The sequence below is a fragment of the Platichthys flesus genome, chromosome 6 (genome assembly GCF_949316205.1).
Source record: "Platichthys flesus chromosome 6, fPlaFle2.1, whole genome shotgun sequence".
NCBI classification, from domain to species: Eukaryota; Metazoa; Chordata; class Actinopteri; order Pleuronectiformes; family Pleuronectidae; genus Platichthys; species Platichthys flesus.
The window spans coordinates 8,119,564-8,142,296 of NC_084950.1; the positions used below are offsets into that span (position 1 = coordinate 8,119,564).

Below are 22,733 nucleotides of genomic sequence, written 5' to 3' on the forward strand. Positions count from 1 at the left end.
CCCTATTTCATCGGGGGAAAAAAGTCCAAAATATGATTAGGGTCCCAAATTTATTTTTTGTAGATGCGGATCTGAAAATGTTCCATACATCCATTATCTATACTGTTATAGTAACGAGTAATGAGGAAACACACATTGCCATGCTGCCTGGAAGGAGGACCCTTTGTCCAGATGACCTCAGAGGACCTGGTTTGGTATGTGTGCAGGATTGGAGAGATGTGCAAATATATAACAAAGATCATCGTTTAAAAGATTTACCAGAGACTGAATAAAATCATCGGAAATGAAATATATAGCCTATCAGGTCATTTTATTTTGCCATATCGGACTGAAAGAGACATTCACGGGAGAGACCCACTCATGCACATGAATTCTGAGTCAGAATTTTATATTACTTTAAATATAAAGGATACAGGGATAAAGAGATCATGACAGGCAACATTACAGACATGTGAATATCTAACCTACAGAAAACAAATCAGAAAAGAAAATATAATTTGATCTTAAACATTCCTTTAAAACAAAACTTATATATAAACAACCGAGCAGATAGACCGATATCAATCTTCTCCTGAGAAACGTTTTCCAGTATTTCCAGCAAATAACACTACTTCTGTTTAACTCAACAAGCCTTTGCACATTTTAATAAAATAAAGGATTTTATATAATGGAGGTACAAAAATTTGTGACACAATTATTCCTTTGGAGGTCAACATCGTAGGAGAAAGGATCAATAATGATTATCTTTGGTTTGATTGTTTTTTCAACGCTGGCTCTAGAAGAAAAAGTAAATATGCAAAACATTTCTATGTTGCACGTGTCACACATTCATGTCTCACTTTAAGATCTAAAGATGTTCTCTACTTTTTAATAGATGTCTTTACTTTAAAATCTCCTACGTACCATGTCATACAAACACCTTTGAAAGGAGCAAAGATTAATGGTACATGTGTAACACAGATCCTTCAGTTGTGGAATGGATCATTCTTTTATTTTTATACTTTGGAAGATGATTTCCCCGAACGCCACACAGTCAACGTCATATACATGAACTAAGATCAATCTCAATATGAACAATCAAATCTAAAATGAGATATCGCAAATGTTTTCTTGTAAATCTCAGACCTGGCTTTAATACGATTTTAATTTCTGTCCAAAAACATTTCAGAATAAAGGCACTAAGAGCCATTATGGCAAAGAATAAAGGCCTCAACTAAATCCTTTGAATGTATTTCTTCTAGTTTTTACATAAACAAACATTATTGGTCTTCTATTCAGACGGAAATGTTATAAAACAATATTTTCTTTGCCAGCAGAGGAATGATATCATGTGATAGATTGATATATATCTGCTTAATGTTATTTAAGCAAAACTCAATGGTCCTTTTTACTTTTTTGCTGGAATTTAACCAAATAACGACAAAGTAATAATTTGGAAAAGAATAACACAAGAACCATTGCTCTAAAAGAAATATCTCTAACTTTAAGTACCACTAAAATAATATGAAACAGTTTTTACAGGCATCATTTATCGGTTCATCAATGAAGAAACAGGTTCATTCCTATCTGTAATGTCATCATTCTTTCATCTTCTATTTGGATAAATCTGAAAACTGAATCCACTTCAGTTACATTGAGGCAACCACAGTAATTCATCAAAGTAAAGTGACTCAAAATAGCAGAGATTTATCACCAAATGTGGGCAGACTTTGAACTTTTCCAACCGGAGAAGTCGTAAGGGGTGAACACCAATGTCCGATCGGTTGAACTGGGCATTAAAAAGACCTGACGCTGCCAGCTCCACGCTACAAAGTCCTTGCAATGTCCGACTGAGCTGATGTTCAAACAGATAGAGGGCTGAAACCGGCCGACAGTACACACAAAATACAAATACATTGTCCCCTACGTCTACAATTGTTCACATTGACAACACACAGTCCAGCCATTTATTTGGGTTTGACCTCGTCTTGTTATCTAGTATTCAGCTATTTTACAATTTGAACACGATCAAGATCTCTCATGAACCTAACTGTGGATAATACCGTAGATGTGAAATGTAAAGTAGCGTGAAGAGTATTTCAAAAACGCTGTGTGATTTTCATTCAGCACTCAAGTGCTCACACTGAGAAGAATAAACCCACTCTGACCTGATTATACTGTTACACAATGGTGCTGCTACTCTTTGCTAGCATTATATATGTTGTGTTAATGACTTGAAATGTGCTCCTCCATTGACTACGTATTATACACAGTTCTTCTTCAAGGTGAGCACAGGTCACCGGCACTGAACTGACGACAAATCACTGAATATGTAACCGATTGAAGTGCAGTTCAGCCACGACCCCAGCAGGGTGAGCCAGCACACAGGATCAGTCTGGAGAGGCTGATCTCAGACCAGTGCTTCACTCAGCCGATGTGTGGGAGGCGAGTTAAGGATGCTGTTTAGTCTCTCGGTCCCTGTTGAATAATCCTCAGCATGTCTTTGTTGTGGACTGTCCTGGCCTCGAATGACCCCGCAGCCTGGTCCTTCAGTCTCGAAGTACCAAATATGATCAGTTCACAAGGTTTGGGGGCGGGGTGGGGGCGACTACAGCTGCTCGGACTCTTCTCTGGAGTACGGCTGTGAGCCCGAGGCCCCAGTCCGGGGTGTGGAGGGTGCAGTGGGACGCGCTGGCTGGTGGCTCAAAGGCTCTCGTGGGGCCTCGTACTGAGGCAGCTCGTCTGCTGACGGAAGCTCCCGATCGGGGCAGTACGGAGGAGGAGGGAGATCAAACCATGGAGGCCGACTGAGGACAAGCAGAGGAGGAAATGATTAGAATATGATGTCACATTCACGAGGTGTTTTTCACCACCAGCAAGCGAAGATTCAGGATGTAAACAGCTTTCTTTAAAAGACCATCCTTAATCGAGTTAACCCATTATTATTTGTGGTTCACATTTTTATCATTTAACCCAATTCACCCTTTCCATGATGTCATGATTCACTTTGCCACTTATTTTAAGCGGCTCTGAAGATGACAAAAGCAACTAATTGTTTTAATGGGAATTTGTAGAGGTATTACATTTTTGATTAGTCTTTTAAACAGCAACAAACTGCTTCTATTAAGTTAATGAGTAAATCTGTATAACAGAGTATGTAGAGGATAAATTGTAATGTTATTCATTATAATGCTGATATTGCCAATAGCATAATTTACAGCAGATTTGGTTAGTGAATGAAAGATGACGGTTTGGGACAAATTTGATTAAAGTAAATGATGTCGCACCTTTTTCTGTCATTTAATAATAAATGAGCTTATATTTGCTAGAGTTGCTACATGCAACTTTCAACACCACTGTTTATGTTTCTTACTTTCATACTGGTTTACAGTGGAAATTGTACTTTATGGCTACAGACAAAATATTATACATCTCCATACAAGTGTTACTATCATTATTCCTCTCACCTGACATCCAGAACAGCTTGTGAGTACGATGGAGGTGAGTCCATGGAGAGTCCGGAGGGATAGAGAGTCCCTGAGAGCAGCTGCAGGGCTTGTGCAGTGGAGCTGCACTGGCCTGCTGTGGTTGGCGAGCCGGGGGAGAGACCAGGTCCTCCGGGATGGACGTGGCCCCGGTCCAAGATGACCAGACGGGACAGCAACAGGGGCTGGTGGTGGTGGTGGTGATGTGAGCTCCCTCTCACGCCTCTGGGTAGCAGGACGCTACGCTTCCTCTGGTGGTGGAGCACCAAGGCCAGCAAAGCCACCACCAGAACGAAGATGACGGCACTGCCGATGACGGCGTAAGTGATGCTGGGGTAGTAGCGCAGACGGTAGTCTAGTGTCACAAAGTCCTGGCCAGGGGCTTCTGCAAGAGAGAGAGGAAGGAAATAAAGATTGATTGAATGATGATGTATGTGTATGGGGAAAAGAGAGGGTGACTGATGGTGTAGGAGACAGAGGGGAGTGAGGAATAGACGGATGTAGAGGTGGTAAACAATTTAAGGGAATAGGAGGTTGAGTAAACGGCAGGATGAGTTGTGGAGTTGCAGAGCCACGGGAGTAGATAGAGGAATTGAAGTGGATGGCTGTGAATATCAAGCAGTAAATTTGTTTTCTGGTTCATTTTTAAAATGCATTCTATATGATTCAATAGAGGCAGCCTCTCTAGGAGATGAGAGCGCAACATAATAAGCATGACAGCAGTCAGCCTCTCCCCGAGAGCTCCCAGAGATAAGGAGAACAAATGGAGCATCGTGTAGAGTGCAGAGGCTACTTTTGAAAAGCAGGGGCTCAGTTTAAAATCATGGAGCCCGCTCTTTTATTGTGAAGAAAGAAGAAGAACAGAGAGGGAAAAAAATGCTTTATGAGGGCGAAACAGCTTACAGCTCCTTTAGATAAAATAGGCAACTTGATGCTTGGTGTTGAGCATGGTGATGAGAGAAGGCAGAGGAACACCAGGGGCCTTCACTGATTACCGGGCTTGTCGAAGGGAAAAGGGGGAGAGTGCAAACTACTTAGTAGTCCAGGGAATGTTCACGATGGGAGCCATGGCGAGCAGTAAGAAACTCACAGCAGCCCACTGGTCGGGCTGAAATGAGGAAAGGGACGACTGTAATGCCAGACAGCAGTGCAGCTTATTATTCCAGATGGGATGAGGGAAGAGTCCCTAAACATTTCCGCTGACTGATGTTACACTGTGAGAATTTAAATCGGGGTACTTGGGGGTGAGGTTCATGTAAATGGTGTTTCAGCTGCTTACCGGCAGACAGTACTGTTGTACTGAGGAGAGCAGGAGGGAGGGAGGATGTAGGGAAACCTATTTATTATGGATGTGCAGAGAGACTGTGCTAATGAGGAATGGGTTTCATAAAAGTATTTTACAGTTGCTGTTTAAGTTCAAATTACACAAAAGCCTCAGGGGCCCTCTAAAGCTCAAACCTCTGCGTGCCTCATAAATAGGTTCAAAACACTCATTGGGACTTCTTCTATGTTCTGGGCTGCTTCACACACTGTGTGTATTAAAGCCTAATACTCACAACAACTCACGTCTCTCTCCACTGGCTGTCCCTCTGACAGTTGAGGATATTGTGCAGAGAGCTTGTCTGGAAATGACCAGATAATGTATCTTGGGGATTAATCAAAAGTCAGAAAATGCTTCATTCTGTCAGGATTTGAGCTCCTGAAATCGAAAAGCAGGTGAACCCTTCTGTTGTTGTTGAGCTTTCTAATGTTTTTCAGGCTTATGTAGACTTACAGGCTCTTGGGGGATATTGTATTAAGCAAAGGGATAAGATTCCCTTCATATGTACAATCCGGAGCCACAGGCGGAGAAGAGTCAGGCTGAACGTTCACGAAAAAGACAAGTGTGAAAAGTCTGTGTGACCATGGTTAAGGAAGTTACAAGTGTGATCCACATTGACAAATAAAATGGCTGAGAGAGGAAACCCTTTTTTTTTTTTATTTGGATTAAAAAACTGACTTCAAATGTTCAAATTCAGATTATATTACTGAAGCTATCTCTCTCCCCTTGTTTCCAGTCTTTATGCTAAGCTAAGCTAACCAGCTGCTGGAGTTTCATAATTAAAGACTGACTGGAGTGTTGATTTTTACCTATAAATTGGTTTTAATTATCCAGACAGAGAGAGTATCAAGTGATCGAGTGCATGTATCTGTGGGACTCTGCCTCCAAATTAAGTAAATTGCAGAAGGTGGTAGAGTTTGTATAAGGCTATTTTGGCTTCATTTCTAGATAGTGGGATGATGTCGAGACATTTGTTCCTTCTTTATATCCAGTCTATGTTCTGCTTTCAGTCTTTATGCTAAGCTAAGTTAGCAAGCTGCCGTAGCTTCATAAACACAAGTCTTGTATATCTCCCAAAATGTCAGACTTTTCCTTGAGGACAAGATGCTGGGTGACTAAAGAGACAATAACAGCTCAGATGAATGTTTGGGTGAAAACACAAGCGATTTATCATCATAGGAATTTTTCTCCCAGCTTGTTCTCTGCCAGCTGCAATGCTACATGTTTTCCCTGTCTACCTGACCTTGAAGGCCTATGGGAGTATTCAGCCGCAAACGTATGTGCACATACCGTTGAATTCCCCAAAACAACCATCCTGGCAATCGGCCTATTTATGTACCAATGTGTAGTCAGGAGGCCCCATGCCTTAATTAAAACTAATCTAATTCAGATGCTCCCGCACGCTGCCCCAGAGCAGCCAATAAAACAAGGCCCCCTCGACCCCTCCCTTGGTTTCAAAATTGGCTGGTCCTTCACGGTACCAATTAATTATGAACTGGACCATCAGCATAGAAAGGCCGAAACAAAGAGGAATTATTTCCATAATTACATCGTGAAAAAGAAAGCGCCAATAAAGAGATCCCACCACTGTCACCCTAGGCTGCCTATCAGGTTTCAGTGCAGTCTTCTGGGAGCAGAGCAGTAGCACACACAAAAGGAACTAATGCTGTAACATTAACAATGGGAGCCTCCTCGGTATATTAGCAATTGAGGCCTGAAAGGCTGTTTCAAATCACACAAGAGATGAAAAGACAGGGGAGAAAAAAAAGAGAAAGAGACTGAAACAAGCTCTGTCAGAGGAGAGAGGTCCTGTGTGTGTGTGTGTGTGTGTGTGTGTGTGTGTGTGTGTAAGCCATCACCAGTCAGTGTGTGTGATTGAGCACAACATTCTGTGTTACAGCCAATTTTGTGCTGTTTGTTGTCGATGTGGGACAAAGAAAGGTGTGACCATTACACGCAACAAAAGGTGAAGGGAGGTCAATAACAATAACAATGGGAAATGTGATTAAAAAGGAAAGAGTCCCAATTACACACCAGCACCTTATGGCCACACACACACTCACGCACACACTCACACACACGGGATACATCCATTAGTTTCTATCTGCAAATCAGAGGGTTCTATTTTTTTTATAGTAACTTTCATCTTTGTGAAGAATGGATTCATGCATCAAAGTCCTGTACGGCTGAGCCGGAATCGGACGTTGTGTTTATAGAACATCAGAGGGAAAATCCACACACTCGTATCTCTGATTCAGTCTTTCCATTTTAAATCCTATATGTTAACATTTCTGCCAAATTTTACTGATACACAAATTTTTTCGCTCTACACCACATGCATCCATGCCTGGTCCCACTCACATCTCTGACAGGATTACTTTCTACTGAATTTGCTCAATTGAATTATGAGGATCAAAGTTGAACATCAAAGTCCACTGCAGGCTTTTCCTGTCTTGTCAGACTTGATATGAAAAGATCAAATATATCCATCCACACTGTTGACCAGGGGCAACGTTGCTTGGACACCGCTGACCTTAGAGGGAGCAGAGCTCAACGTGTCGGAAGCTTTTTTTCTACAACTCATTCGATTTGATCCAAGTCTTGTGTGGCATGACAGAAACTGAAAGTAAAGACCTGCTGCATGGTTTGTCATCAAGCTGAAGTTAATCTGGGGTTTTTATGGCTACTTGATGCAATTCTAGTTGGAGACTCTTGTCCGTAGGTTTGAATGTAAGGTTGGATGGTTGCTTGTCTCATCTAACGACGCACAAAGGATAAGAGATACATAATGAATGGATGGACGATCTTAGGTTGTGGATAAATGGTTAATAAAACAACATTATGGGTAATAGGTGAAATAGCTTTAAATATACATACATGTCTGCAGTATCTAATGGATAAACAGTACACAGAGTTACCCAAACACAATCGGGACACTGGTTGAAATAGTTAGCTAAAAGTTACAGTAACCAACTCCAAGTAACAGTAGTAAAAAAGCAAATGTGACTAAATTTACCTAAACACTGAGAGGTCAATTGTGCGGGAACAAGAAGGAACAATCTCAATTCTTGAATTTTAACATTAATTTCCTTACATTTGGACATTTTAGTCCATTGATGCAGTTACGTGTTTAGAATTCTGTAACAACATCTCCAAGAGAGAAACACTGCCCCCCTCAGGAAACGTTCGGGAAGTTCACTTAACGGTAAGCACATATATGCACTTGGGTTCCACGCAAATAACCTCACAGTGCCATTCTCCCGGTGGCTCTATACGGTATTCATGAACTCATAAACCTGTTACTGTTCGTGGAGGTTTAGAGGGGAGGAGGTAGGGGGGCAAGGTGCAGCCTTTCAACTCGGCCACTTTAATTACATGAGAGTGCCTCCTCCTCCTCCTCCTCCTCCTCCCTCGCCACATCTCTCACAATCTCATTCTCCCCTGTCCTTTTCTCCCCTCTTGCCTCCAATTTGCTCCAGCCCTGCTGCGGCCTTTTGTTTCCAAGTCCTCTAATATCTCCCTCCCTCACTATCAGCTTACCAGAGCTCTTTGCTCCCCTCTCCACCCTCTATCCCAATCTGCTCCCGTCTCCTTGACAATTTACTGACACGAGGATGACATGTACCTTGTCTTTGATACACAACAACTGCAATCAGCCTGGATTACACACTATCAGAAGCTGATATAGTTTCTATTGAATCTTTCTCCAATTTCTCTTACTCACTATTCCACTCTGTTCCCCTTTTCACCGTCTTTCTCTCTTCAATAGTCTACTTCTCTTTTTTTTGTATTTTATTATCTTGGCCGCATTTTATTACCCCTGCATGAGAGGAGAGAATTACAGCGAGACGTCAAAGGCGGCGCAAAAGTGGACAGAGGAGAGGAGCTGAAAGACGAGAGAGCTGCAGACAGATGTGGATGTGTTGAATGGGAGGGGTAAGAAGCCTTTGTGTCATTCGAAGTTACATGTGCACGCATCTCCTTTATCATAGTCCAAGAAAATCTCCATCTCCACACACACTGCACAAAACTACAGTTACAAGGAGCTGACTCACACAGACCCCCTGCTGAATAGGCCTTCAGCACCAGGCTGTCCCGCTTTCTGCCTGCCCCCCCTACTCTCCTCTCTTTATGTGCCATCCTTTATCGCCCGGACTACCAGCTCTCCTCTTCTTTGATATTTTTTTTCCATTTTGTGAGAAATGAAAGGAAATCCAAACCTGTTGGGGTTCAGACTTTAATCAAGGAGTTCATACCTATCTATGGAGGCCCAACAAAAATGATACCAAACCAATACCTTAATTATCGTGTCTTAAATTATACCAGTATATATATATATATATTTTTAATGCCAAATTCAAACGCGTCAGTAATAAAGAATTATTGTTTCAAAAATTGTTTGACTTCTTATTTGGAAAACCCAAAGATTTACATTACAGTGTAGCTGAGCCCACGCGTAATAAGAGAGGAAACTTTCACATGAAACCATTTCTTAGTCGAAGTAAAACGAGAACAGAAATCCATCGAGAGATGCAGAACAAGATGACACGGAATACACAACCACAAACACAGCTACTGTACGCAGCAACTGAAGCAGAGCGAGGGCCGATGTGAGTTCACAACGGGCTATTGAGCATTCAGCGATTAAAACAAGCTCTGAAGCACTCTGTTGTTTGTCTTTAATCAAACTACGCTGCAGTTCAACAGTCGACACGCTGTCAGGTTGCAGAGGATACAAAGCGTTTCCATTTTTTTTTTAAATGGAGGAGCACATTCTTTTATAATGATTGGCTACCTGGCACTGAATATGCAAACCCACAACTGTCAGGATACGCTTATCTGGGTTCAATGAGCAAAATCAAATTAAAAGAAATCGGGCTAATAAAAGACTCCACATATCTTAATTGCAACACTTAAATCGCTTCATAATAAAAGGAATGGAGATTCCCTCCCGCCCCCCGGCTCAGTCCTGAGGGAGAAGATACAGGCTGCGCAGATGTGCTGTACTTTCCCTATGCACTGGAGACACATCTCCCATTCACAAAGTGCCGTCTTTGAAATGAATCCAGACTGGTAAGGGGGAGAAAAAGTCATAATTCCTCGGCTTCAGCATTCCAGGGTTTGCTGCTGCATGTGGAGAATCTGTCCATCTTCAGGAGGTCAGTCACAGCACAGCTTTGTCTTACTGCCTCTTTTTCTCTGATGTTAATTACAGGATCGGGTTCACTTGGACGCCCTGTGTTCCACAATCACACCTCTTGAAGACACAGTGATAAAATGAAGTGCAGAACCTAAGGAAAGTGACAAGTGTTGGGGAGAGAAGAGAAGAGGACCACTAGGGGGCAGACAATTCACACTTTTACTTACATGTACATGAACTGTACACATGCACACACACACACACCCACACACTCCATCTGTTATCATGGGGCGGGCATCCAGAGTAGTGGGAGGGCATGAGTTGGGTTGAGGGTTGTGTCGGGGGGGCATGCCACCTGACTTCTAACATTCCGACAAAGAGATAAAAACATGTGCCATTAAGATCCAGTTTCTAAATACAGAGAGCACACCAGCCAGGCACGTACCTTGCATTAAGTTCAAAGGTACAGTTCAAACACATTTGCGCACACACACACACACACACACACACACACACACACACACACACACACACACACACTCTGCTTGCTGAAGTAAAAACCCGCCAATACAAGCAGAATCCCAGAAAGCCTTTCATCCAGGCCCAGCAAGCGCGAGCTAAACCCATGTCACATGGTGCAGAAATCTGAAAGATTTTTTTTTTGGGGGGGGGGGAACAACAAACAGCCACTTGTGGGTTGTTTGGTTCTCTCCTCAGACGAGGAGTCTCTACCAACACACATGGAATCAAGAGGGTGAAAAACAAACTCTTAAAAGTGAGTCTGGTGGATATAGCCAGGACATTTTGTTTTGCTAATGAAAGGATTTTAAGGACATCCAGCTTTTACTGTCTTACTGACTTCATTTACATCTGCTATTAAAGTTAAGTCTGCATGAGTTTTATAATGTTAGTTACTTATTTCAAGTATTCTTATTGTCTGGATTCTGTGTGCTTTGCATTTTGGTCACATTTCTTATGCACACAATGCCAAGCAGGTGAGAGGCGTGACAACTGGGCCCCGAGCTGAGAGGGGGCCCCCAAGAATGGTTGATTACAAAAGTCCAAACTATTTTGTGAGAGCCCCCTTAAATTCTATGACCAGCTGTGTACAGGAGACGACAATGACGCCATTGTCGAAAACCCCCTAATGAGGCTCCAAGCCACTAACTTTCAGCCCAAGCCTCACAGTGTCTGAGGTTTGGTTGAAGACTGAACACCAGTATGTGCTTTGTTTGTCAAATAAAGGAATTGTTGAAAAGGTTGGAATGATAGAGTTTGGCATCATGTGTTTCAACAACACAGGTGAGGTGAGGACACGAGACAGACAGACATGTCTTTTTCTTTCTCCGCAGGAGGCCTTTGAAAACCAGAATCTGAATTTCACAGCAACTGCTGCAACCGTGCATGTTACATTGTTTTCATGCTGATATTGAAGATGAGATTTGTCATTTGTTTGATTTCTCATCACAACTAGCAGCTGTGATTTTAATTCTGACCCATGGTGGACACTGTAATCTAATCAATCCAGTCTGATCAACACCAGCAGTGTTCTGTCTGATCCAGTCACATGGTTATGGTGTCTGAACACACCTTCACCTTCCCTTAACATCCAGTCGTATTTTATGTCTTAAGACACCCAGATCTAGTTCGAAATTCTTTACATGAATGGGGTCCACACCTCTTCTCCATCCCACCCCACATTTTCACTGTTTCCATTTGATGCATGTGTCCCCACAACCACCAACCTGTGAAACACCACAGTGTAATTCATCTATAGTAGAGACCTGGAGACTCTTTTTAAACAAAGTCTGCACAGATCCAACGTCCTCTCGGCGAGGACAGTGGATTTTTCATTAGGTGGCTACGTGCTTCACACAGTTTATTTGCAGCGAATTAAAGACTTTATCGCTCTGACCTACACCCACTGTTAAAAGCCCTTTCAGCAATTGCCTTCGTGCAATCATTTCAGACCGCCTGCATTTTAAACCGAGAGAGAGAGAGAGAGAGAGAGAGAGAGAGAGGGAGAAGGACAGTTTCCTATCAACACAATTCCTTTCAGAAGCAAAATTAAAAATGGACTGGACTGCTTGAAGTCTAATTTAACAATTTCACCTACATTTTAAACCTGCACTTTATCTCTCTCTGGAGACCTGAGGGGGTTTGGACCCTCATTGTCCACATTGTTGTGTGTTATTGTTTATGTGAATCCTTGCTGCCATCAAACTTGCCCCTGGTGGGACATGAAAGATTTGCTTGATTGAAAGCTGCTCTGCCAAGCAATTCTGGGAAGCGGAGCAAGTTAACTGCTCTGCAACGGGACTGTTCCAGGTCCCCTCGGCGTCCCAGAGTTAATATTCATGTCCCATGCTGTCACCCCGTTCCTGTTGTGGTGCCCTGCCATGTATTATATGTCTGTTCTCGTTAGCATGCACAACGAAATAAGGCATTTATGTGCAAGCCCTGTGTGGGTTTTTGTTTGTGTGTGTGTGTGTGTGTGTGTGTTGCATTGTTAACCCTCCATATCTCCAAAACAACTTATGCATGTCTTTATGATGTTTTGGAAGAGAGCTGTACAAAACTGCATGAATATTTGTGTTGAATGTGTTTGCATGTGTTTTTCGTCTGTGTAAGCGTGTGCGTGTGAGTATCTGTCTGTGTCTGTGTGTGTGTGGCGCTTTGGGGAAAGGAGGTTGTCATGCTTCATCGGCCTCTATTTGCCTGTCCTGTAATAACTTGTCCGCTCCATTGCTCGCCACTATCAGACCCCCAACCCCCCCATCACACTCAGTCACAGCTTACTGTGGGCGGCCAGAGGAGTGTAAGGGAGGTGGGTTAGAGTTAATGGATGTCTTCAGCATCAGGAGAGCATCCACGGAGCGGAGAGCAGGGAAAGATGGAAAAGAAGACACGGACATGTAAGGTTGAAGGGCGGGTGAAAGAAAGACGAGTTACTTGATGCATTTATGCAGCAACGATTGTATATGAGCGGGGGTTAAACGCTGACTGTGAAATAATAGAGAGGAGAGCAAGGTTGAGGTTAGGAAAGAAGCATGGCTTATAAATGCAGTAGGTACAACTACAAGAGGTATTTCTAATGACAGCACCGTCAGACCAATCTAATAACCAGTGACGATGCTGTTACTCCTACTGCTTTACACTAATATCGATATTTGTATGAGGAAGACAGCACAGAGGGCAGCACAGACAAAAGCGAGATATAAAGAGTTATCTCTTAATATTTAAAGATCTTGTTTATTATGTAAGGATACAGAAGCTGTTACAGCGAGGTGTCAAGCTATTCATGTATGTTAAATGTTTCATGTATGTATGGATATGTGCTTATGCAGTGCAGCATGTGTGGGTTTAGAGATGTACTTGTTTCTGGAGTAAAATAAAATGTATCAAAGAAAAAAGAGCAAAGAAAGAATGAAAATAATACATAAGATTGATGCTAAGTGGATGTATAGTACAGAGGAGCTGCTGCTGATGAGGGACAATGGCAGAGAAGTGGTTAAAAAGGCCTTGGAGAAAAGATGGGCTGTGAATATGACTGTTGAGAAGCAGACTCAGTTAGTAGCTGCAGCAACAACGACGTGTCACTCATTGTTTGACTCGCAACGTGTCGCAAACTTCAACGGAAGCACACAAGTGGGAGTTTCAGCTCTTTTCTTTGTTTTTTGGAAAACCTTTGAGTCGAGTATGGCTCTGAAGGCCAGGCCAGTTTCTTTTCCTGGAGGACAAGGACGAATGGGGAGGGTGAGAGGTTCGCTCAGGACTGCTGAGAGGCCGTCCCGCCAAACCTGACGGGTGTCACCATGGCAACTACTCTTTGGGGGACGAAAGGTGAGTGAGGAACCTTGAGAGCAGACACAAATAGACTGACTCTCACTGCACACACACACAGATTTTTGCAGCTATCCTTATTAGAACTTTCAACTGATTTCCATTTATTGTGGAAAGCCCTAACCTGAACCGTGACCAGTTCATGCCTGTAACATACAACCTTAACCTAACCATAATTAACAACCTCAGTAATTATGTTTTGGACCCTGTTGGTTCCCATGAGGTCAAGGTCAGTGTTAATGCTGGAAAGGGTAACAAATATGAGCATACACACACACACACACGCACGCACATATGCGCACACACACACACACACACACACACACACACTGCCCAAAGCCTGGATGTGATGGTGATGAGTGATAAGACCGTGGGATTAAGAGTCTTATTCAGGACAGTGTGTGCATGATGTGCAGGGATGACATCTGCAGGCTACAACCAGCCTCCCCAGAAGGGACAGGAGTCTATTATAAATTGTAGCCTGCAGCTACACAGCAGGCAGAGCGACACGCAGGAGTCAAAGAGGAGATGTGGACTCATTTGACAGCTTGAGTGACAGGAGGATGATATAGAGCGACTGGCTGCTGAGTGTAAATTGGATTTGGTGACTTATGAAACTTTCATACAAAACAGAGGTGGCACTCGTTGAGGGTGAATGTTGAAGAAGAGCGCTGGCTGACATTCATAGAGAATTAGGATGTTCATTAAGCTCAAAAGAAAAAAACCCGCATGTGAATAACTCATGAAAATCTGTGAATTTCCTTCTTCTTGTTGAAATGTCTTCCTGCCAGCAGAGTGAGTTAGCACCATAAAGTACGCCATAATCTGTTGAAATCAGAGGGAACAGAGTTATGTGAGCGCAGCGCTGAATTTAAATGCCCTGCTTTCACATTTATCTGCTTTTTGTCCTGGAGGACAGAAACAAGCTGTACAGAAATATTTTGTAGGGTCTGCAGATGAGCATCTTTCACCATGATGCTCCCGAATCATGAGTTAAGCACCACATTTTATATCCATTACCTTCAGCCTCTTATATAAGGATTTATTAGATATAAGATTATAAGGTATGATGACAAATTAAATGGTGCTAGAGGCAGCACGGCAAGAAAACATGATGCAGAGGAGGATGAGGCTGAGCTAATCAGTGAATAGTATTTCAGAAGCTTACAGTAAAGGAGAAAAACAATTAAAAACTGAGTCAAATGACTGACGGTCAGTAAATTAATCTATCCCTTCATTAAAACGCTGACATTCAAAACATGTGAGGCATCCAGAAGCCATATTGTCGGGAGGAAAAGACTGAAAGAAGCCTGAAGTGATGACATGACAAGGAAATTGGGGATATTGTCATTTCTCCCCTTATAACATTTGCATTTCAGTGGCTGACTCATATCACCAATGTCACAGCGTCCTTGAACACATAATTGACGTAGACTCTCGTTTTGCAAGGAAATCAATCAAAAATGTGTTATACTTACAAAATGTCACTGACACACACAGACGTGTGTTGTTCTCCACGCCACTATTTTATGTTTTACTGTCTTTGTTGCACAGCTGTTTCAACATTCAGAGATCTGTTTTATCAATAAAGTGCTCCTGTTCTAAACCGACATATAAGTGTGCAGCTCTTTCCAGAAATGTGAAAAGCAATTGAAAGTATGATAATAGTGGTTTTGAATGTTTTGATTCAATGCCATGTTAAAGTTCTTACACTAATTATTATAATTATTTCCTTCTCTTTTATTGTCATTCCCTTGGAGACAGAAAGCCCATTTGGTTTCTTTTTTTTTATAATAATTTAGTTTTATTTCTTAATGGTGATTTAACTGCAAAAATAAGTTTTCAAATGTTTCTGTTTATGCAAAAAACTCAGGTGCACATAGGAGAACTGAAAAAGTTTTAACTTCGTTGAGTAATTCGTCTTCACAGGTGTTATCAAAATGTTTCCTTTTAATGTATTTTATATGCAAGTTATGGGGAATAAAATACAAAGTTTGTTTTATGCAAATATTTAACATTTATCTGAAGCTTCTATGAGGCTCCAGCAGCCATATGAGTTGTCTAGCTAATAAAACCAAGAGGGTGAATTCCAAGTTCCAGTCTTTTTATTATGTCATTCCAGTGTAGGAACAGAAATAAACTGAGAAAATTTGCACAAAAAATGTAACCATGGAAGATATTAACTTGATAAGTCAAACTCAGACGTCTGGAGCCCCACAATAAAATGTCGATTTTCTTCTGAGTCACCTTCTTTTTGTTGACTGGGGCCATTAGGACAAGATCTTGAAATGGCCACTGATAATTAGAGGAATGATGACAGATTACAGAACTATTGTCAGTCTATCACTTAATTTAAACACGGATAGAAACCTGTAGTGATGAAATGAAAAGGGCATTTTGAATATTGTCATTTCTTCCATTATAACATTGGCATTTCAGTGGCAGACTCAAATCCCCAATGTCACAGCGTCCTCCAACACATAATCGACCAAGACTCTCGTTTTGCAAGGAAATCAATCTAAAATTTGATATGCACACAAAAGCACTTGATAGGAATGAGTGGTGTCCAGGAAAGACATACAAATAAAAATAAAAAAAAGACTGTTATTTGGAAAATCTTGCTGCAAACGTACAAACAGCATCTGACACTGTTGTCACAACACAGTAGTGTGAGTTAGACTGCTAGTACTCTCTGAAGACATCTTGCGATCAAGCTAGTGCACATGTACTGCTGCTTGTTTTAAGTTGAGTGTGTGTATACGTCAGCTCTATTGATCACTTAAGTGGCAGTTAAGTGATCAGTCATTCTCAAGCTGTCACTCACAGTTAAACCTGCTGACGTGGTCACAAAGTGCCCTGGGGGCTGGCAGGTCTGCAGATGAGATTAAAGCTGGTTAAAAGGGTCGAAGTGCTGCAGCTTATTGTATCACAACTGAAATGATGACACTTGTTTTTTTTATCTATATAGTGTTGGATTCTGGGAGAAAAATGAATCCCTTTGTGAGCAATTCGTGACATATTTTTAACGCTTGCAGAGGAAGCTGAAATACTTTGAACTGGGAGTGAACATCTAATGATATTCCTATTAATTTAAGTTATTAATGTAACCACATTTCAGAATGTGTGAAAAACAGCACTTGATGTTTCCTTTCCATGTGCAACTCTGACATGAACACACTCAAACCTACACACACACACACACGTACACACATGCCTGAGCAGTGAATTCCTCTTGGTAACCTTATCTACTGTGAAGCGGTGGTGACAGGAGAGTGTTTCAGAGAGTGAGGTTCCAGTTGAAAGCATTTGAGTGTGTTTTCAGAGCAAGAGATCATAGCTACACAGACAGGAGTAATTACGGTGTGGTGGGTAGACCCTTTTTTTCTGAATCACCACGTGGCATATCCACTGCGGTAGAACAATTTCAGCCTATTTTCTATTATATTTTAAAATTTTACATCACAAAAACCTAAAATAATTTACCAAATGTGTCCATCAAACCTGCCAATAAGAGACTTTCTGTCAGACTTAGTACTTAGTAGTAGAAAATATACCCAAAACTCGAAATAAAAACCATATGCATGCAAAACCCTGGTTGAGTAATGTGTGTGTTAACAGTATGTTGTATGTCTGAGTCCGTGTGCATCCACTGTTCTGCACAGGGGAGTAGGAATGTCATTCAAGGCCAAAGAAAACCAAGGACAGCCTGCTCAAGACTCACCTGTTGAAGGTACATTGAGCAGCAACTTCCTCCCACACAACAGGTCCCACGTTATTCTGGTAAGCCACGCTACGATAGGTCTGAGCTCAGATAAAGGAGAGGGAGTGTGGGGGGGGGGATCTGGCTTCAGATCAAGTGGGATAAACCCTGGAAAATTACACACAAAAAAGTCTGCAAAGAGCATTACTGCCTTTCGCAGCCACGCAGATACAAATATCAGTGCCCCGCTCACAATGCCAGTCCTCCCCTTGGCCTCACTCCTGCCCTGTTCTTCTCCTGGTTAAGAAACAGAGCGAGACCTCTGAAGCCCACTGCACCATCTAATCCCCTCTCCTTCAACAATACAGCTGGTCAGGCTGGTGGAAGCACAAGGAGCCCCGGCTTCTTTTATCAGTCAAACAACAGAACAACACGGCCCATTGTGGAAAGCCCCTGGCCCCTGCTCATATCTCCGTGTTCAGCTAGAGTGGAATCAACGGGCTCTGTCTGAGTGATAAGAAGCGGAGCATGATGGTCAGCTGGGCCGCTCGTACATATTTACTCCAAGTGTGACAGCATGGGTTGGACGAAGCACGGAAAGATTGGGGATCCGTGCCTAAAGGGAGGCTGGTACCTGGAGGTCAGAGATAAGGCTGGTTCCAGTGCTTCCTCTGAGATAAGTGTGTGAACTCATGACGTCCTGCGTATATGAACAAAAGGCAGGGTGGATTTGATCAGTGAAGAATAGCGGTCATGCATTCTGTGCGGTCTGAACGAATAGCAGGGAGCTGCGCTGACGAAAAATGATGAAGCAACAGAACGAAGTCCCAGCAGGAATCTCAGTTTGCCTCGCCAGAAGGTATACTGAGTAAGTCGTATACTCTTTGTAGTATTTTGCACACTTGCTAGCTGGTCTTGCATCTCAATCTTTTCCCTTGTATGTCAACTTCTTCTCCTCCCTCCATTTGCATCTCCTTGCACATCAAGTGAAGCGCACGGCTGGAAATAGCTGACTGACATCTCCAAGAAGACCAAAAACGACTCGACAGCGACAGAGTTCGATTAAATTGTGAAGATATGGTGAACGGTGCATTCTTTGGCACCTCTTCTCCTGGCTATTTAAATCACCACGGCCTCATTATCAGGGAGAAAATAGAACAAAACTGCTCTTGTCGCTAAAGGGAAAGACCAATTACAATGAAAGCTTCTAAAATCAATTATGCATGTTCTGTACAGCAGGGGTTCTCAAGCTCATCTGTCCTAAAGACCACTTCAGATTGCTAAAAAACATTCCGAGGACCTTCCCAAATAAATATGAATAATGTATATGATGATGCAAAAGAAGAAAAATGAAACCGGGCTGTTAATATTGTGTTTTGTCACTGTCAGCTGTAATGACCAAAATACAGCTGCCTACCATCAGTGAGACATTTGGGCTTGCTGCTGGGAAGTAATGAGATCGAGACGGGGTGGGATGGCTGACTTACAGGGGGGGGCTTTCAAAGTCGCTTTCGGTTTATTCCTTTGCCTTTTGATTTTGTGACAGTCACAGTGGAATACCCTGGACATGAATGGGCAGAAATGATTGGGCAGGTTCCACAGAGAGAGTCCAAAATCCAAAGGTGTCCATGTTGTAGATTGTTTAGGACATATACATAAAAACAGCTAGCTTTGTAAATGACCAAAATGTTATTTCAACTCAGTAGTGGCAGTACAGCTACCTCCATGTCTCACTCTGTGAAACTTTGGGCTACATCCCACTGGTTGAAAGACTGCTCCACCACATCTTGATTTTCTCGTGGCTTATTGGCTGAATTTAGGCAGCATGGCTCAGTGTGTGTTTAGTTTTAATTGTGTTAAATACACTACTCTCTTCTCCCCTTGCTGTACTTGTTCCTTCCTTCCTTTGTGCTCTCATTCCCCCACTGCCTCCAGTTGTTTGTCCGTCTTTATTGACAGAATACTTTCCATCGTTTGATCACTAAACTTTCAATGAATGGTTGTTTTGCTCTCTGCCTCCCTGATGTCTTTTTTTTGTTGTCTCGTATCAAACATCTGCGTTTGATACGATGTGGTCATACTCAGCAGGAGACTTTTTTAATGGGGTACACACAGGGGCGGACTGGGGGAAAAAAGTGGCCCGGGAGTTTCTGTCAGACCGGCCCACTCAATACACGGCGCGCGGCCCACTAAGTAGCCGCGTTGCCCACTCAATGGATCGCGCGTATCGAACAGTCAGTGGCCTTCTGGGAAAAATACCCATACACTTAACATTATTTTGGATGATTACAAAGAAATTACATCATATATGTATGTTTGTTTTTTAATAACATTTGGATCCACCAATTTGCCTGGATGGACACATGCCTGGCTCTTATCTTGGCTCTCATGCCCCTGGCTGCTGCTTCCAGCAGCTGAATCATCAATCTAGATAACATATTAACATTTTGTTTAATATGTTGTGAAATGCATGCTATACTTGGCCAAGTCAACGCCTCTACATAACATATTAACAATCTAGATAACATATAAACATTATTTATAATTTTAGATTTTAGCATAACAAACTAGCTGGTTAACTTATTTGTCACAGGTTAATAGAAATTATAAGATTGTCCTATTTACAACTACCACCATGGATAGCTTGCTCATCAATTGTAAGCCAGTGACTACGGCTAACATGTTAAAATAGATAATCTAGATGTTGACAACAACACCAGCTTGCTTATTTTACCAGATCATAACGGTCTATGGGGTTAGGGTTATCTTACCTTTTCACTGTCACCAGTCGGTGGTTTTCCAAAGAAATTTGATATTTTTAAATGTTTTGAGGCACCTTTCTCCAGACATTTTTTCTTTTTATCTCTTAGCTTTTCAGCTCCACCTTTTCGTTTTGGTGCCGACGGCATGCTCTCGCACTCTCCAAAACAACGAAGGCAACGAAGAGCTGGGCCTCATGGGTTGTGCGCATGCGTATAACTGGGTGCCGCGTTGCGTGTATGTATGCAAATCCAAATTCTCTACACTTCGGCTGTGTAAGAACCAATTTAGAGGTGTTTATTAATAAGGTGGAGATCTTTTCTTACTTTGGACTTCCGAAGTCTGTAAAACACATATTAAAAGACACTTAAAAAAAAATCGAAAAATAGTCACCATGAGTGTGAAGACCGATTGCGAGTAGCAGTATAAAACCAGTCAGTGCGATTAGATAGGTATAGCTCTTGGAGAAAATTACGCTTGTGCCGCTGTTTCAACCATTGTAGGGCTGATGCGATGATGGGCGTGGGCCGGTACATCATAGTGATGGGCCGTTGGATTTATATTTTCGGCCATCGGCCCACCGGGGATGTCCCCGGTATTCCCGATGGCCAGTCCGCCCCTGGGTACACATCCACATTAATGGTTGGAGGTTAACGCACAGAGCTGCATCTTTACCAGTGTAATTGATCCTCATCCATTCACCCGCTCTTTGACACACACTTGTTTCCTCCATATAATTATTGCTTCTGAAAATATGTACAGTTATTGATGATCCCCGTCCATCAGCTCCAGGCTCGGGCAAGCATGCAGAATGTATAACGAATAAACACAGTCTCTCGCCCACACAACAGCAGATGAGCCGGACCACATATCGAGCTGTGCGATGCTGTGTTATGAAGGGGGATCATGTAGCATACCGAGGAAGGGAGTTTGTGTTGTGGTACAACTTTCACAGATGCAATAACAAAGCACAAAAAAAAAAACAGGAAAAGCACAAAGGCTATTATTCATCTTTATTCTCTATCTCATTTCTTCTATTGATTTTGAAGCAGGGTACTTACAAATTTATGAACCAGTGCAATGACAGATAACAGTCAATTAGTTATTTTGGAAAAATACCCACAATGGTACAAAGTGTTCTTTCAAATAATGCTTAATCTTTGTCCTCCTTTACCCTTTTTATTCTCCCTTAATGCTTTCACGAACTTCACTTTGAATTGTACGTCTTAATGATCAGCTAAGAGGTTAGTTATATTTATTGGTGATGCTAAATGAAATGTAAGGACATTACTACAGTAAATCAGTAAATCAATAAAACTACATCGCATGAGGAATTTGATTTAACAGCATTTAATCTGAGGTATTTCATTTTGAACCACAGTTCTGGACACGCCGTCAGACATGGCTGTTATGGAAATGAAAAAAATAAATGAGGGAAAGAATGACATGACATAAGAGTTGAAACATGATATGAATAATAAAAAAGGCTATTCTACTTCTTAAAAGATGAACTCATACATATTTTGTGTGCTATATGCTAAATAACCCCGTTTTTTTATTACTCCTATAATGTTTCATCAAATTCTTTGAGAGAAAATGAAAAAATGAAAAGTTAGAGAGAATTACAGCCTCGAGTTCTGAAGATATTTCTATGAATACCGACGCAGATACAATGTTTCCCAGTAGACTGGGAGAACTGGAAGAGGCTGCTTTGAGAAACTAGGCTAGCGACTATAAAACATCACTGGAAAGCCTTCCCACAAGAATACACCCAGTTAGTCTAAACATGGGTACATTGAGCATCATCTACTAGGAGATCACCTATAGCTCAGTGCATATACAACAATGGATATATCTGTGTGATTTTAATAATTGCTATAATGTGCAATAATAATCCCCTCACAGGACAGAAATACACACAGAAATACTACACCATGCTTTAGATTCCCTAGCAGAGGGTTATGCAAAAACTACTGAACATATTTCCACAGAAATTGAAAGGATAAAAAGAACCCATCATTTTTGGGGTGGATCCAGGATTTCCTTTCCACTTGATTTAACATTGGTATTTTTTGACATTTTCACAGATTTCCCAATGGAAAAATTCATAATTCATGGCTTATTAGGAAACGTATATGTATGAGTGTGTGCAATTTGTTGAAGCTTGGTTGAATTTAAGGGGACTGTTGGGCCTCGGCTGAGGTAGTAGCTCTACTAAGTGTCATTCTTTAGTCAGTATTTATCCTGCAAGCATTGGGGAAATTCTCCACTACAACTCAGTAGCGCCATCTACTGACAATTAAACTGAGCAAACTCAACTGCGTCACATCAAAATTCCCAGTAATGTAACTTTGATCGATTAGCAGTGGGAGTGCACAACATCCATATACACGTTCCCATTCTCATTAAAAATCTCATATGCAAATGTATGATGCTTATTTAGATGGAGGTTGGGGTTGACAATTAAATAAAAAACATTAAAAATGATATTAACTAAATAACAAT

The 22,733-nt window shown here is 41.8% G+C and overlaps 1 protein-coding gene across 2 annotated transcripts in view; it reads right to left on the reverse strand.

Annotated features, from left to right (window-relative positions):
* Window positions 1–284: 284 nt before the first annotated feature.
* The window catches only part of ldlrad3 (low density lipoprotein receptor class A domain containing 3), a 72,778-nt gene continuing 50,329 nt past the window's right edge, over window positions 285–22,733 (reverse strand). For both annotated transcript variants that reach the window (XM_062390229.1, XM_062390228.1), the window contains exons 5-6: window positions 3,447–3,849; window positions 285–2,786 (exon numbers count right to left, since the gene is read on the reverse strand). In XM_062390229.1, coding sequence (XP_062246213.1) covers window positions 2,588–2,786; window positions 3,447–3,849 — 602 coding nt within the window. In that variant the 3' untranslated portion in view covers window positions 285–2,587. The remainder of the gene's footprint in view (window positions 2,787–3,446; window positions 3,850–22,733) is intronic.